This window comes from Rhea pennata, chromosome 4 (assembly GCF_028389875.1).
Source record: "Rhea pennata isolate bPtePen1 chromosome 4, bPtePen1.pri, whole genome shotgun sequence".
NCBI classification, from domain to species: domain Eukaryota; kingdom Metazoa; phylum Chordata; class Aves; order Rheiformes; family Rheidae; genus Rhea; species Rhea pennata.
In genome coordinates, this window is record NC_084666.1 from 3,788,235 (window position 1) to 3,804,206 (window position 15,972).

General features: G+C 41.4%; 1 protein-coding gene across 2 annotated transcripts in view; it reads left to right on the top strand.

The window, feature by feature from the left end:
* Positions 1 to 15,972, top strand: part of SMOX (spermine oxidase) — a 56,711-nt gene that overhangs the window by 22,627 nt on the left and 18,112 nt on the right. For both annotated transcript variants that reach the window (XM_062575079.1, XM_062575080.1), the window contains exons 2-3: positions 7,282 to 7,516; positions 11,827 to 12,053. In XM_062575079.1, coding sequence (XP_062431063.1) covers positions 7,309 to 7,516; positions 11,827 to 12,053 — 435 coding nt within the window. In that variant the 5' untranslated portion in view covers positions 7,282 to 7,308. The remainder of the gene's footprint in view (positions 1 to 7,281; positions 7,517 to 11,826; positions 12,054 to 15,972) is intronic.

A 15,972-nucleotide genomic window follows, 5' to 3' on the forward strand; every position in this document is an offset into this window, starting at 1 on the left:
GGAAAGAGCATCTTGAAGTAACAGGGAGCAAGCATTAATTAAAACAGCTGATTACTATCACTATTAAAAATAGATATTTCTATTTTGCATTTGTCTAGCTTCAGCTCTTAGGTGCTTAACTGCACTTCGACTAGATTAAATAGCTTTTTGGTGTCAAGTATTGTCTGTTAGTAAATACTTTCAGATTATGACCAATATACCTGTCTTATAAATCTGTGTATATAGTGTCCCTTCATGTGTTGATATTCCCTGGAACAGTTGCAATTAAAAAAATTCCTTTCTTCCTCTGGTTAGTGTGTTTAGTTCTAGTGCCTCCATTTAGTGGTTCAGTTGAAATTAGGTCTCATCTGATTTATTTGAGTTCCTTTCAAACACAGTCCTGTTGTTTAGGTTTCTGATGAAGGGTGATGCATAATTCCCAGCAATTAAAAACCTGGAGGGAAAAATGTGATTCTAGTAAATTTTAGTCTGTTTGTGCTGGAGCTTCTTGGTCTGTGCAGTCAGCAGGGATTTTGTTTGTGTTGATTATGCATTTCTCACCCTCCAGACTGGCTGTTGCTCTTGTTAATGTTTAATGTGAAGACTGTGAATTCAGCGCTGTACAGAAGAGCTAAAACATGCAGTCAAGTATTGTGGTTAGGAAAGAAAATCATATCCCTGTGCAGGAATCTGAGAATAACATGTGGAACTACAGTCACTCCTTGCCTGTTCTGGAAGTGCAGTTCATCTCAACCTCATTTTAATTGTCTAAAACTATTTCTAGATCAGTAAGTACTGTGGTGGTAATACGAGAGGATGTGTTGAGTGAATGAGTCAGTGCTGAGGCCCCCACGTCTACACTGTATGTGTTTGTGTGGAGCTGCTGTGCTCTGGTCCCATGATGAACATCCCTTAGTGGCTGGGATGCATCGTGTGCTCTCTTAGAGTGCATCTTCAGGTTTGGTTTCATCCAAAAGGAGTCCAGTTTTGGTGCTCCAAGAACTGCACAACATGAATGAAAGAGTGGGAAGTGGAGCTGTCATTCCAAAGCAAACTTCTGAGCCTAGCTAAACTGCTAATGTAAGTGGACTCAGAAATGTGAGGTGACTTTTTTTTAACTGGTCTGCAAGCTCCCTTTCAGCTATTTCATCCTCAGATATGTCTGAGATCAGCAGGATGGTTTAGCTTCTGCTGGTGTCTCTGGCTTTCCATCAGCTGAAAGGTTGCAGACAGCAAATGCAAGTTGGACTCCAGACTGACGAAGTTGGATGAGACAGATTCCACCTGGAGTGGCCATTACTGTGGTCTGTGGGATGCAGGGAGCTCATCTTTGGGTCTTGGACAACCTACTGTGTGAAACAAAGCAAAGTCTGAGGGGAGAGGAAGGCCTTTTTTAGATTAACTGATCTAGGTGGAGAAAAAAAAGCCAAAATGAAAAAAGAGGACAAGCTTTTAAGCTTGAAAGCCTTTTCTTTTTCCAGTACATTACCTTGCCTAAGTCTTTGTGTCATCACAGCTATGATAGTGCTACTGTAAGAGTGTTTGGGTGAGCTAAGAATAGCAAATTTCCTTGACAAATGTTTTTGTTTATTTTGGTTTTGTATTTTTAAATTGTCTGAGCCTTGGTGACCTTTTTCTTAAGGGTCTTTGGAAGAATAGCCTCATGAGAGAATACAGTTGTAATAAAGGTGGCAGCTGTGAACTGCCTTAATTCTCTGGGTTTTCACTTGTGATTGAAGTCCTAATGAAAGCTAACAGCTCCACGGTGCAGATGAAAAGAATCATCTCCCTGGGACCAGTCACTGGGCTGGCTGCATAACTAAGGCCAGTAGAGATGAAGGGATGGGGAATTTGTAGTTGAGAGGTACAAATGCCAGGAATGCAAACCCGTGATTCTGGGTTAGTAGAATGGTGCCCATCATAGAAAATATATTTTTGTGAAGGTTTGCCTACTGGGAAACAGAAGCTCTTGGGTGTTATTTAGTATTTTTTTTGAATGGAGAAGATGGACAGTAGGGAGAAGAGATGAATGAGGAAGAGTTGTGGCACCTAGGAATGTGAGGGTAGACTGGAAATAGAGACTGAGAAAGGGAACAAATCTAGAAGAAGATGAAGTTAAAATATCATGAATGAGATGCTTAGATAAACAAGAGGTAGTGGGATCAAACCTGTATTTTTAAGGCTGTAAGAAATTGTGGCCTATTTGGTTTTTCCTTTATGGTGGGTAACCCGTGCTGATTAGATATCTTACAGGAAGGCCATAAGAGACAAGATGGGAGGATTTTACTCTTAGGCAAACTATGATTTAGTATTACCCTTGCTTTTGGTTGGATGCATAGTAAAGTTACAGCCTCAAAGAGATTCACAGCAGAGCAGCTAACACACTTCTTATCCTCTAATTACAAAACAAAACAAAACAAAACAAAAAATCCTCCCAACCTCCTGGGAATCAGGTAGAAGTCAGAAAGCCAAATAGTCTTTCTGTCAGATAGTCTGGTAATACTCACTGGTGTCTAACATTTGCCAATCCACCAGTGTCTGGTGGATTGGCAAATATTAGTAGACTGTTTTATGTACTTATCTTACTTCTGAGCCTAACTAGGTGTATAACTGATACTGAAATAAGTGCAGTGGTGATCATATATTTATATTGTCCATTGATTTCACAATAGATCATGTATCTTGATTGGGAAGCTCAAGCTCTTGCTAAATTTTAATTGCCTTCTCCTGTCGATCATACAGTGAAGGTTGTTGGCTCGTTAAGGGTGGTTTCTAAATCAGGATTCTGCACACAGAAAATACCCTGTTATTTTCTCATCTGTCTAGACAGGTCACATAACCAGTATTAAAATGATGAAATGGGAGAGGAAGACATATTATTTAAGACTTTATGTGAAGAATTCACAAGAGTGTGCTGAAGCTAGCATTAGGAAAGCTGTACTTGAAGAACTGAGCTAAAACTGTTAAATTCTTACAGGATATAAGTGGCAGAAAAGGTGTTTCTTTACTGTGACAATTAAAATATATACCTCAAGGTGCCATTTGAAGACTAGCTGAGAAATTAAGAAGTTTTATGGAATGTATATGGGTTGTAATAAATCCTGAAGGCATTTCTAGGAAGAGTTATTTCAATTGTGGGTTTATAATAGCTCGAAAATGAGAAAGGGCTAGCCAGATTAAAATTTACTGCTTCTTGAAGAAGAGATGACTAGGATCATGCACGAAGGTCCTGGGCACTGAGAAGAATGTGAACAGGGTGCAATTACTCAATATTTCTCATAACATACTTTTGGGGAATGCCCTCAGTTCTCATTGAGTACTGGGTTTCAAACTACCAACAGGACATTAATGTTTGCATAATGTTAATAGACTGAGGAGCTACTCACCGTAGAACTGTTGTGAAGGCCAGAAGCATTAGAAGACTTCCAAAAGGAGTCAGCAAATTCAAGAGGGGAAAGTCCACCAGTGGTTGTTGTGCTCAGAGGTCTGGATATGAGTTCCACCTTAGAATGTCCCTAAAGAACTTAGGCTGGAGGCTGGATACTGCCAGAAGAGGGTCATTCCTGTTTGGACTTACCCCAGGCTCTTCGATGTGACTTGCTATGGCAGCTCTTGTGTATCCTTAACTGTTTATCCTTAACTATTTTGTCCTTCAGGCAGCTAAGCTTCATATTCCAGTGATGGTATCCTAACTTTTCTTGGTTTTTATAGAGCAAGTGTAGAGAGGTGGCCTCACTTTCCTGCAACTGCAGGTCTTGATGTTCAGGGCCCATCTTAAAGATTTTCAAAGAAACTAGAAACCTGTGACTTCCTAGCTTGATAGGCTAAAAGTCAGTAAGTTGGCATATTTGGAAGGGGAGGTCAAGGACTAATGGTTGACTCACTGACCACTTACCACTTGTGCAGCCTTGGAATGATATAGGGACCAAGAAAAGTGGTGGCTTCACTCAACCTCAAGTGTAGGTAAAAGATGACAATGGAAGAAAAATCTGTTTCTGGGAAGCCAAGCTCCTTCCCGTTGTTCTGCATTGTAAATAGAGAAAAGTGATGTTTCCTCTTCATATATTTATTTTACTAAAATGTTGTCCCTAATCTCTGTTTGCAGAGTGCATTGTGTGCCTCTAAGGGGTGGTCTTATGTTTCATATCGGTCTCTGTCTGGTAGGGATTTAATCTATACATCATGGAGTAGTTCCCGATTCATTCCCAAAGGAAGCTCTCCTTACTGTGGAGTAGGACTGCTGTGTTCCTGTTTATCTTAACCCATTCTGAAAATCCGCTTTCAAAGTGAATTAAGATAAACAGGAACCAAACACTCCTGTCCCAGATAAGGAATGTCTGCAGGGGGAGTGAATCAGAAGCAAAGCAAGCAAAGACTAGTTCTGAGGTGTCTGCAACAGAAAGCTTGGCCCATCTCATCAGCTGCTGTAGGGAAGGTATCTTGCATCTTCCTCCTCCCTGCCTGTTCCAGAGCTTTAGTGTTGCTTCTGGAGCCAGGGAAGAAAGTGTTCTCTACTGCTTTTTCAAACTGATTTACTGCTTTTGGATCCAGCTTGCTTGGGAGTAAGTCCAGTTCCTGGTTTTGGCCGCTCATAGCTTTTCCTCTTGTTAAGTGACCACGATTCGTGACTCTTGCCATGAACTAGAAAGCACTGCATGCTTGACATGTTTGACTCCTGCTTGGGAATAACTCTCCAAATGGCTGACTCCACATGAGAGAGATCTGCCAGCTCAGATCCATCAGTCAAGAGGTGAAAATAGTGAGATCTGATTGATGTAACCACAGGTAGAAGTCTGTAGTATGGTTGTAGCCAAAGCTGGCTAGATGTCATCTTTTTTGTTGTTCAGCAACATTTGGAACAAGCTATATTCATCGAAGCAGAGTTTGCTATAGGCACTTTGCTAAAATCTCTTGCAGACAAGCCCAAATAGAACGGATTGGGCTGAAGTTTCAGCATTTGAAACAAAACCGTTTCAAAATAGTTGTGAAGAGTGCAGGCAAGATCATTTTACTTTTTATACCACTGCTTTAAAGACTACTGAATTCAATCTAGTGTCATCTCTCTATTACCCATAGCGGGACACAGTTGGTCAAGAAAGATAAATGCTTTGTGATTGTGGAATAAAAGGAACTCTCCAAATGAAAATACTATTGTTTTGTCCTTCATTAGTACACACGGTCACATGCTGCAGTGGCCCAGCAGTGTCTTAAGTACAAAGGTTTGATTCTTCTCCTGGTGGTGCAAGAGAGGAACAGTAGTCTTTGATGTTGGCCAAGTGTTGGGAGACAGGAAAAGGAGAAGGGAGTTGGGGAAGAGCTCTGAAGGAATATCCTCTGTGTTTTGTTTGTTTGTTTGTTTTTAAAACTCTGCTTTCAGTAAATATTGGATATGGAGGACAGTAAAAAGGCAGAGAATGATGTGTGTACTTTGTCCAAATCATTGGGCACCAGCTAATTCAAGAGTTGATTGAATCTTGGACTATGTATCTCTCCTTTAGAAGCCAGGAAAACATATCCTCTTGAATCTGGATGGAGTGTGGGTCTTCATATGCTGTTCTTTGGCACTCTAGAGGATACATGTAAACCTATCCGGACTAGACATTGACATTTGTGCATAGGGACATCCTACACATATGATCCCTGAGAAGAGGTTAAACCTTCCTTGCAAGGAGACTGGAAGCACTGACTGTGGCTGCTGGCAGCTAAGGTGGTGACTTTGGCCTACTGTCTCTCTGGAGAAGGCCTGGTGGACACTCTGCTTCCTCTGGTTCCTGCCACATGTTGTGTCGTTTGACTTTTCTTCCTAATATAATGAAGTTCATGGCATTGATTCCTATTGCTGTGGATGAGAACAGCTGCCTTGTTTGAGTGGGCGTATTTTCTATCTCCTGGCTCCTAAATCAGAGCATAAAATTTTCACTGGAGCATGTCCACAATACCTCCCTATTCTCAAGAGTGTATAAGCAGACAGGGACAGAATATGCATTCAGGCCATGTACTAAAATAAGGCAATGGGACCTGAAACTAGGAGTGCACACAGTCAAAAAGACAGCCTCTAGGATTTTGCAAAGAAAAATGAGATGCCTCTTGGAGGATTGGTTGGCTATGTTGCATAGATGAAGGTACTCGAGTACTGCGTCCAGTTCTGGGCTCCCCACTACAAGAGAGACATGGAGCTACTGGAGAGAGTCCAGCGTAGGGCTATGAAGATGATCTGAGGGCTGGAGCACCTGCCCTGTGAGGAACGGCTGCGAGAGCTGGGCCTCTTCGGCCTGGGGAAGAGAAGACTGAGGGGGGATCTGATCAATGTGTACAAGGACCTGAAGGGAGGGTGTCAAGGGGCCGGGGACAAACTCTTTTGAGTTGTCCCATGTGACAGGACAAGAGGCGATGGGCAGAAATTGAAGCACAGGCAGTTCCGCCTGACCGTGAGGGGGAATTTCTTCACTGCGAGAGTGACGGAGCACTGGACCAGGTTGCCCAGAGAGGTTGTGGAGTCTCCTTCTCTGGAGATCTTCAAGGCCTGCCTGGATGCAGCCCTGTCTACCATGCTCTAGGTGACCGTGCTGAGCAGGGAGGTTGGACTAGATGATCTCCAGAGGTCCCTTCCAACTTTACTGATTCTATGATTTCTAATATCAATCTAATGGGAATAGATATGGATTTGAACCTCTCCTAACACTAAGACCGATCCTGATGTGACAGGATGGTGTTGGCTTGGAGGCTGTGTCATGTGACTGAATTTTTCAGTTGACCCTCATTGGCTTTCATCAGTTGAAACATTTTGTCCATCTGTACCATTGCTGTAATGATTGGTTTGATATCTGATCTCCATGCTTTCAGTTAAATCCTCTTTACCAAGTCCCGTAGTTATATGATCTGAAGCTTATGCTTTGTGGTTGCCACAGAGGCATAGTGAAGCTTCATTACTGTATTGTGAAGCTCGTTGTTCTTGAGTATGTGATTTTCTTTTTTATTTTTTGAAGTCTTTACCACAAAATTGCCACTTCTTGATGTTATTTAAAGAGATTGGAGTTTGCAAATCCTTTGAGTTCTCTAGAAATAGGATACATGGTTGCAAGAGGGTGGAGATTTCTGGAGTTTCCAGTGTTGGTACTGCAGACCAAAAATCTGACCTCGATTATCCTTTCTATGCATCCAATTTGAAAGTCTGGTTCTAGTTCACAAGTTCACTTTCTTTCCTCCTGTACATTTTTTTTTTACAGACTTCTTTAGGATTTTTAACTGCAGGGCTAAGTGTGAGCCAAGTTCTCTGAAAATGCTTGTTTGCTTTTTCCATAGGTTCCTTAGAAAGAGAGCTTGGACGGCATGCAAAGTTGTGAAATATCTGCAGACAGCACGGATGATCCTCTTAGTAGTGGCCTACGGAGAAAACGACAGCCTCGAATAGTAGTTATTGGTGCTGGGCTTGCGGGCCTGTCAGCTGCAAAAGCGCTCTTGGAAAGTGGTTTCACGGATGTAACTATCCTTGAGGCAACTGATCGAATTGGAGGCCGAGTGCAAAGTGTGAAACTTGGTAAGAGCAGGATTTTGGTAGCAACGCATTGGGTTTTCTTTCTGAATTTGACTAGCAAGCTTTTGTATTGTTATTAAGTTACTTTGTTCTTGAAAGCTTGCTTTTTTGGTCAATATGCACATGCAGAAGGGTACTTGAGGTATGACATTATCAGACACGTGACTCCTTGGGCTTCCTTTAGGGTGGGTGGGCAAATTTGGGCTGTGCTTACAACACCTTCAGATCTTCAGATGGAAGACTACTCCAAAGTGGACCATATTTGCATAAAATGAAGATCTTGGTGACTGTTTTTCTGTTTATAAGAAAAGCTAAGTATAATAGGCTTGTGAGAAGTACCCTGTGATTGACTAAGTTTATCAAGACAGTTTCCACCATAGTTTTCAAGCCTGACTCTTGCTTAAGAGCAGTCAGTAAACTCCTGACCAGAGAACATCCATTTCTCTGTGACTTACATCACTTGCAAAGGGACAAGCTCAGAGCTATAAATAGCCCCATTCATTTCCCTAGAACTAATTTACTGTGTAGGCACTACCCACTGTGAATCAGGCTGCTGGAAAAACCTCTTCAATATATCCTTTCATCATGATTTGCAGCTTTCCTACCTCTGTGGCTTCCTTTCTCGGCATGTAATAGTGGTGCAGACACTGGATATTTTAATCCTATCCTGTAAAATCTCTAAATGCAAAGTTACTGGAACAAATGTTGCCCTTTGCAGTGCAGTAGTCAATGAGATTTCCCCTGGCATCTAGAAGGACATTGCCTGTCTTCTCCGCAGGAGGCGAACAGCTCTTCATTTTTACTGAATTGCCTTCCTGATTTCAATTAACTAGTTCTGCTTCTGATCCCACTCTGTGTATTTATTAACTCCAGCCTCTTGCTGGCCTCCTTTCTTTTTACTTCTCAGGTCGTTAAATCACATACTGCATTTCACTCGATAAATTTACAATAGTAAATAAACAGCAGTGTCCTATGAACTTTTAGAAGGGAAATGAATGAAAAGGCAGTCGGACAAATCTAATCTCCAGGGTCTTAACAGGGCACTTTGCATTCTGCTGAGACTTGGCATAGAGGTTAGAATGGGAAGTGTGTCCTTTACTCACAATACACTGTATTAAAAATATCCTGTATCATGTCTGTGAAAGGAGGGAAGTGTTAGAGATCTGAAATCTTCAGGGAGTGATAAATATTTTTGTCAGTGCACCTGTGAAATAATTTTGTGGTACTAATACAGAGACCATTTCTGTCACCTTTGGACACCTTCACCAGTTACTCACATCTCTGCCTTTGCTGAGAATCTACCTCCTGTTTGTTACCACTTCTTAACTAACATGAAGCCAAAGCAAGCTTTTCTGCTTGGTGAAGATGATGCAGTTTGTAGCTGTAACCATTATTTGCAGAGTAAAGGACTGGAATCTAAAATTTTAATCTTGATATGTTAACACTTGTTTGAAAACTGTGACCTGTCTTGTCTCTTCTTATCTTCTGCAAATTAGCGAAATTACACTGTGCAGGTAATGCGTGCAACTCTTTACCAAGGTAGTGCATGTTCTGGCACCTTGTGAGCTTTGCAGATGCGCACACTGTATAGCCGCACTATTTTGGAGCTCTGCTGGGTGGTAAAGCCTTCAGAAGCAGCATTTGCCAGGAGCCTCCTTATTCCGTGGTTACAGAAGCGACAGGGAAGCATGATGCTAGGCTGTACTGTCTTCTTCTGTACTGCCCAGAGCATCAAGATCGCACCTGGGGCAGGTGAGACCTGCTCATTTCTCAGATCTGGCTAAAACTTCCACAAAATTACTACAGAAGGGGTTCTTCTGAGTCTTCAACATACAACCGCTTTGATCTGCTGGTTTGAAAGGAGTTTAAATATTAGACTTTTCTGGCTACTCCCCTCTGATGCAAGATGAAATTTAAACCTTCAGCACAGATAGGATTACACCTTCACAGAGTTATATCCTAGTACTTCCACTCTCACTGAGCAATGCTGTATCCTGCAGGGGTTAGTATTTTCCTTTACTTCAGGGCCAGTTTTAAAGTATGTTGCTACTAAGCGCAGGAGAATAATTTGGATTTTCAGAGGTTCGATTCCTCATCTCTAACACAGGTGAGGCAGAGGGTTTATGTGTCTGTGGACTGTAAGTGTATTTCTTATATATGATATATGATACATCTGTATCCACTGCAGATATTTCACGACAGGATGCCTGAGGAGTAGTCAGGGATTCAAAGGGAAATGTGAAAGTTCCTGTGCATATTCAGAAGGCTTGATATGCAATCTATGCATTCCTTTGGAAAATTGCTGGTATGGTATATTGTTGTGTATAGGCCTGTTTTGACTGCTGCTTGTATGTCAATAATTATATTTGCAGAGTAGCAGGCGGATTTTACAAAAAACTTGTTCTATTGTGTGATTCATTCAAAGTAGTTTAATACTGAAACTGAAATCTTTTAAAGCCTTGAAAGTGAATTAGGTTTCTCTGTTTAAAAAAAAGATGTTATTTAATCTTACATTTTCAAATAACTTATGTAATTTATACTAGGTAATAACTGGATTATCTGCTTGGGAGTAATGCTAGTGAATTTCTAAGTATTACAGGCTAGATGACTATTTTTAATTTCCTGATATTTGAGTACATTCCACACAGCCACTGAAAATGAGAGAACTTGGATCACATCAGTCATGTTACTGAGAGGGACCTGCTGGTGCTTTTGGCATTCCTTGGAGAGATCAGGTGCCCTATAAAAAAGAACTAGATCCAGGGGGGTTGTTAGTACAGCACAGAGCAAGCTCTTGACATGAAGCAGCAGGCAGTATTCCTGCTGATGATCTCGTATGTGAGGACTTGCAGGAGGATTGCAGTTAACAAGGTGACTGCCACATGCAATATTTATGAGCCTTGTACCTTGGCTGCCAATGTACAGCAGTCATTTCCACGAGGCTGGATGCTCTGAGGGTATACTAGAATTTGTGGTGCCTTAAATATTCACGTTTGTGCCTTGATGTTGCACATCTTTAAGCACGTGTTTTATTTTAGGTATGCATAGAAGTCTTTGCACTCTGAAGCCCTCAAACATATTTTGAAGGGCAGTCACCATGCTCCTTAATGATGAGGTTGTTGTCTTCTTGAAAAACAAGGTGTGTGAAGCTTCCCTCTGAGGTAGGGTCTCAGCTGGACAGTGGCATTTCTTGGAGCTTGCTCCCAGTAAACCTGAGTGTATTTGTATAATGCTGCAATGTTTTTGAGCATCTATTTACATGTCAAACAACACGTGATGGCTGGTAACTGCATGATCCTTTCTTCATCAAGCAAGATCCTGTTGAGAGTGAAAACCTTCAGCCTGTTAACTACTCCACTTGTTCTTAATCACACATTCAAATACCTCTACAGAATGAGTGATACTATGTGGTGTTGTCTGGGATACTGAGAAGGATGATGACTGTTTTGTCAGATTTTTTAAAAACAGTTAGCTTTGGACTTCTGAACCTGATTTAAAATTTCAAAGGCATAAATAGTAAAATATAACCTATTTCCTCATTTCAGGAATGGATATATATTTTTGCATTTCAGATGGCCTGAGGCGTTTTTATAAATAACTTAGATTTTTAATCACAAGGCAGGGCTTAGTATGCAGGCCAATGTTACTGTCCCAAGGCAGTCCCCATTTTTCCTGCATCTTGCTGCTTTTTTTTTTCCTGAATCTGGATATCCATCTCCTCCTGTCCAATATAGTAGATATTTGAAGTCTTTAGGTAATCTATATATGTTCTTTCCCTCCTGCTTTAATATTTGTGTAAGTATTCTCTTATGTCCTATTTGAAATACTACCATGTGGATTCTTACAGCTCTTCTCCTTTACTCCCTCACCCACCTTTCACTAGTATATAGCTTACACGAACAGTACATCCTCTACTCTCCAGTCTTGTTCTTAGGTGCAATTTTATAGAAGATGATATAGAAAGGCCAAGTAGCAGGCATAGAGCAGCTGGCAACAACCGTGATAAGAACTGGGAACCTTAAAGATTCCACATTTCACTGTAAGTATCAGTGGTGGCACTGTGGTGTATCTTTACTGGAAACATCTCATCTTTCTTGCACTGTCTGACATTGTATCCTGAAGGACTTGTTTGAAGAACACTGATATTACCCTCATATAGCAGGGAAAGCTCTACTTAAATGATGTTCAAACACGTGGTGTACTTAGGCAATTGCTCTGGTTTTGCACATGTACATTTCATTTGAGATTGAGTGTGACACACTTTCAGAAAAATGGGTTTCTATAACTAGTCTGCTTGGTTTACACTCCTACAGAGCACGCCACTTTTGAACTGGGAGCTACGTGGATCCATGGTTCACATGGAAACCCAGTCTATCATCTAGCAGAAGACAATGGTTTACTTGAGGAGACTACTGATGGTGAGAGAAGCGTTGGCCGGATCAGTCTTTACTCCAAGAATGGGGTGGCTTATCATCTTACCAACAATGGACAAAGGATCCCGAAAGATGTGGTTGAAGAATTCAGTGATTTATACAACGAGGTTGGTATTCAGCTGCTCTGTCAGGCTGTAGATTTGTCTGAAACATGGGGACCCCTTGTCAGGTTTAACACTGCAGATGCTAGGCAATGGTGGAAAACTGGTAACGTCCTGAATTTCTTTTCAAAAGATCCAATGCTTAGTTTACTTTCATCTGCTTAACTCTTCCCTATTCAACATCCCTAATGTGGGATTAACTCACTGTTGTTAGGAAGAACAATCTTTCAATGTTTGTCATCAATTTAATCACTTCCAGCAACGATTGCTGGGGAGATCCAATCTTTTGCTATAGAAATCATTGCTACTTAATTAGCAGGATAAAGTAGGGATCAAATTACTAAACAAAGTAGAATGCAAAATCTTAACAACAACTAAAATATTGTAGCTCTGTGACATTTTATTGATGTTATAAATACCATAGCGTGCTGTGTAGTATGCCAAAGTCAGTGCAGCATCGCAGGCACTGCAAGATTTCTTGCATCAGAAGGCAATTGGCGTACTTTCCAGGAGATTCAGACCGATAGGGGCTTCACTATAAAGTTATTTTAGTTTGTTCTGCATCATGTTCAGCAATGACCTCTTCATTTCAATGTAGAGTGGGGCCTCGTTGTAGGGCTGAAGAGCCAAATCAAAACAAACTACAGATGCAGACTCTAAAAATACTAAGTGGAATATTGCAGGATGGAAATGGAAATGCATGTTTAGTGAAAAGATTAACTGCTGCTAAAGAAGCAATAAGCTGATGTTAGGTTCCTTGACAGGAAGAACCAAATATGCTTTGATGTAACTCAGCATTGCTCTCATGATTCTGCGGTGTTTCTGTCAGAGGGAAAATGCAGTTCTATATATTGATTTGTGTTACATGTGAAGTAGAAAGATTGATGGTACTTCTATCGGCTTTCACTAGCTAGAGTTAGCCTTAGAATAGAGTGGAGTCAAAGGAGGAGGCTTACCAAAGTTCATTTATAATTTATTTTTTCCATGTCACTTAGAAATTATATTTTGGGAAGGGAAGCTCAATGAAGAATATCTTGTTCTCCAAGGAATGTGATCTCTGAGTGGTTTGTATAAAATAGAGCAAAATCTTATTAACTTTTTTTGGCTACAGTCATGTCTAAAACCCCCAGATTTTCATCTGACAGGCAACTTCATCAGTATTTGATATTTGGCTAAACACACACCAGAATCAGGTTACTCTTATATATTTTATGTTTAAAAATACATCCTTAAACGTTCAGAAAGCCACCAAGAAAAACTTTTTACTGTGGCCTGTGATCAGTTATCATGAATTGAATGTAGAGAAGGAATCAGGACGTTTTAGTTGGAAAGACTTTTGACGTTTGGAGCCTTGGAGCTGGAATCTGTGATAGGATGGCACAAAATCACTTCAGTTGTAGAGAAGAGTGGTAGGAATTTTAGAGAAACTTCGTTAAGGAAGGAGTTCAGCAGTCCACAGCATGAGAGGGAATTCTTGGACAACTGAAGGTGGAGATAATTTCTTTGAACATCTTTTTCATATTACTGGATTGAAAACGTAATCCCAATCAACGGGGGAAAAAAAAGTAAGATGACTTTGGAGCAAGGTCAACAGCAAATAAGTCTGGAAGAGAGAGAGAGGGAATAAGTGAAAATAGTGCAGTGAGAAACATTAATGCGTGTAAATGGACGGAACACCACCAAATTGCAGGCAGTGTTCGATGATCATCTTGTCTTAAAGAAAATAAATAGAAAATCTCCAGCAAAGAGAGGGTGTCGGGGGTAGACAGACTCTGAATAGAAGAAAACACAAAGATGAAAGCTACTTAGTTTTGAGGTACAGCTTATAAAACAAAGGCTGTAACAAGGTGCAGACGTTTTAAAAATGATTAATTTAGTAAACCTACCCTTTCCTTTAAAGCAAAAGAAAGGGAGCAGCCAGTGACATGAAAGAACAACACATTAAAAGTTAATCTTCTTTATGCAACATGTAATTAGCTTATCGTTGCCACAGGATATCTTTATTGCTAGGAGACAGAAAAGGATTTCACGTTTATGGATTGTAAAAATGTCTACAGCTAGTCTTTGCCATAAAAAACTGTGTAAGAGACAGCTTAAGCCAAGAGGAGGACATCAGCCAACCTCTAATTGCTTTTGATGGGGAGGTACTTTGTATTCCTTCTTTCTTTGCAGTGTGCTGGCATTTGTTGTGAGGGCAGCTCATGGTGCTGTGGAGCTTCTTGTCCCGGCTTTTCTTTGGGGTGTTAGACTAAATGATCTTTAGGGATTTAAGACAACTGACCATGGGTTCTTCCCTGTGCTATTTCAGAAAAGTGAGAATTAAGGCGAGCTGTGTGAAGTGCTGAAAAACTCTTGTTAAAAAAAGACTGTGTGAAATACAAGTTGGCGGCTGCATGTGCCACAGGCCTGCACCTTTGGGAACCTTTTCCTTTGGCATAAAGTGCAGCAGAGGTTTCTCTTTATGCATAGGTAGAGTCAGTCTGGTGTATCTTTGCTTTCCTTCAGCTTTTCTGCATTTTCATCGTTCTGTTGGGTTTTTCTGTCCTGGCTGGCCAGTACTCTCTTGCTTTAACCTGTGAGGAAGTGGGTGCTGGGGAGAAAAGGTGGGAGTTTGGGCTTCAGTTCTGTACCTCTACTTTTATTTGGAGGCAAGATTTTAGCGAGAAGTATTTTTGTCACGTCCTGAGGTTGTCACACCAAGGTAAAGAGCAGTTCTGCAGCTCACCAAATCCTGAAGTCAGGTGCATGTGATAGACTTATACTCTGCCTTGTAAGAGCTCCCAGAGCCTTCTCAGGACTCCCTGCTGTTAGCATCGCACCCTCCCTCACTACATCTCGCCCTGTAGAAGAGCAAGCAGTAGCAAAGGCTGCAACGCAGACTGTCCTGACCTGGAAAGAAGAAAAAAAAAGCAGCAGCAACCACATGATGTAAACGCTAATCAGGGATGGAGCACTGGCATTAACAGTGGAAAATGCAGTCCTGAATGAACAGGGGCTAAATTTGTCACAGTTTCACATGCCTGCCTTCCCCTGCGCAGCCTGCTCGCTTCCCACGAGCTCGCACACTGCCCTTCTTTTGCTGCAGCTGCTGCTGTGTGCTTGGGTTCAAGCGTGTCCTCCAGCCCCGCTTCTCCATCTGCGTGTCCCTACTTCTGCTTATCTTGTTGTTCAGACTCTGAATTCTGGTGAATACAAAGAGCAGAGGGTCCCTTTTGAATGAATGTTTCCCTTGGCATGTAGGTCACTGAAGCTGGAGCTTAGCAAAGCCTTAGGACTCCCTAAGCAATGCCTAAGCAATAAGGGACTCCTATACTGAGTTCTCCTGGTATGAGAGGCAAAAAACCCCAGTACCTCCACAACCTTGCCTTGTTTGTTCACTTGGAAAGTTCTTACACTTTTTCAGGGAGCTTTTCCAAATATTTCTCTTTTTTTTTTGGCTGTCTTTGTCTATACAAGTTTTGCTTCGTTTTGTTCATAGTAGCCTGAATTTTTAATAGCTACGGGGATGTCTCACAGAAGCCTTTATTTGGTTGTGAGGAAGACGTGCAATAAGACTGCTCATCTCTTCATTTCTATAGCAGAAAGGACAGTCAAAGTCTTACTGCGAGCTGGTGACCAAGCTGACTTGAGTGCTCTTCTGAGAGAGCACTAGCAAGCTTGGCAGTGTCTGTAAGGATTGTCTCCATTTCTGCAGAGCAGCTACCTGTATTTCCACTCGCTCCCTTGCCAAGCAGTGCCCATCATGAAGGGCATCAGGCCTGCATTCGGCAAGACAGCTCTCTGGCTATGTTTGTTTTAAGACTGTCCTTATAATTTGTACTGTGGAGGGCTGGCATTGCTTAGGGTCATCATCTGCCCACTTAGTCGGCCTCCTCAAAGTAAGGAGGAAGGGTTAAGTACCAGCACTGGGAAGTTCTCAGGCCTG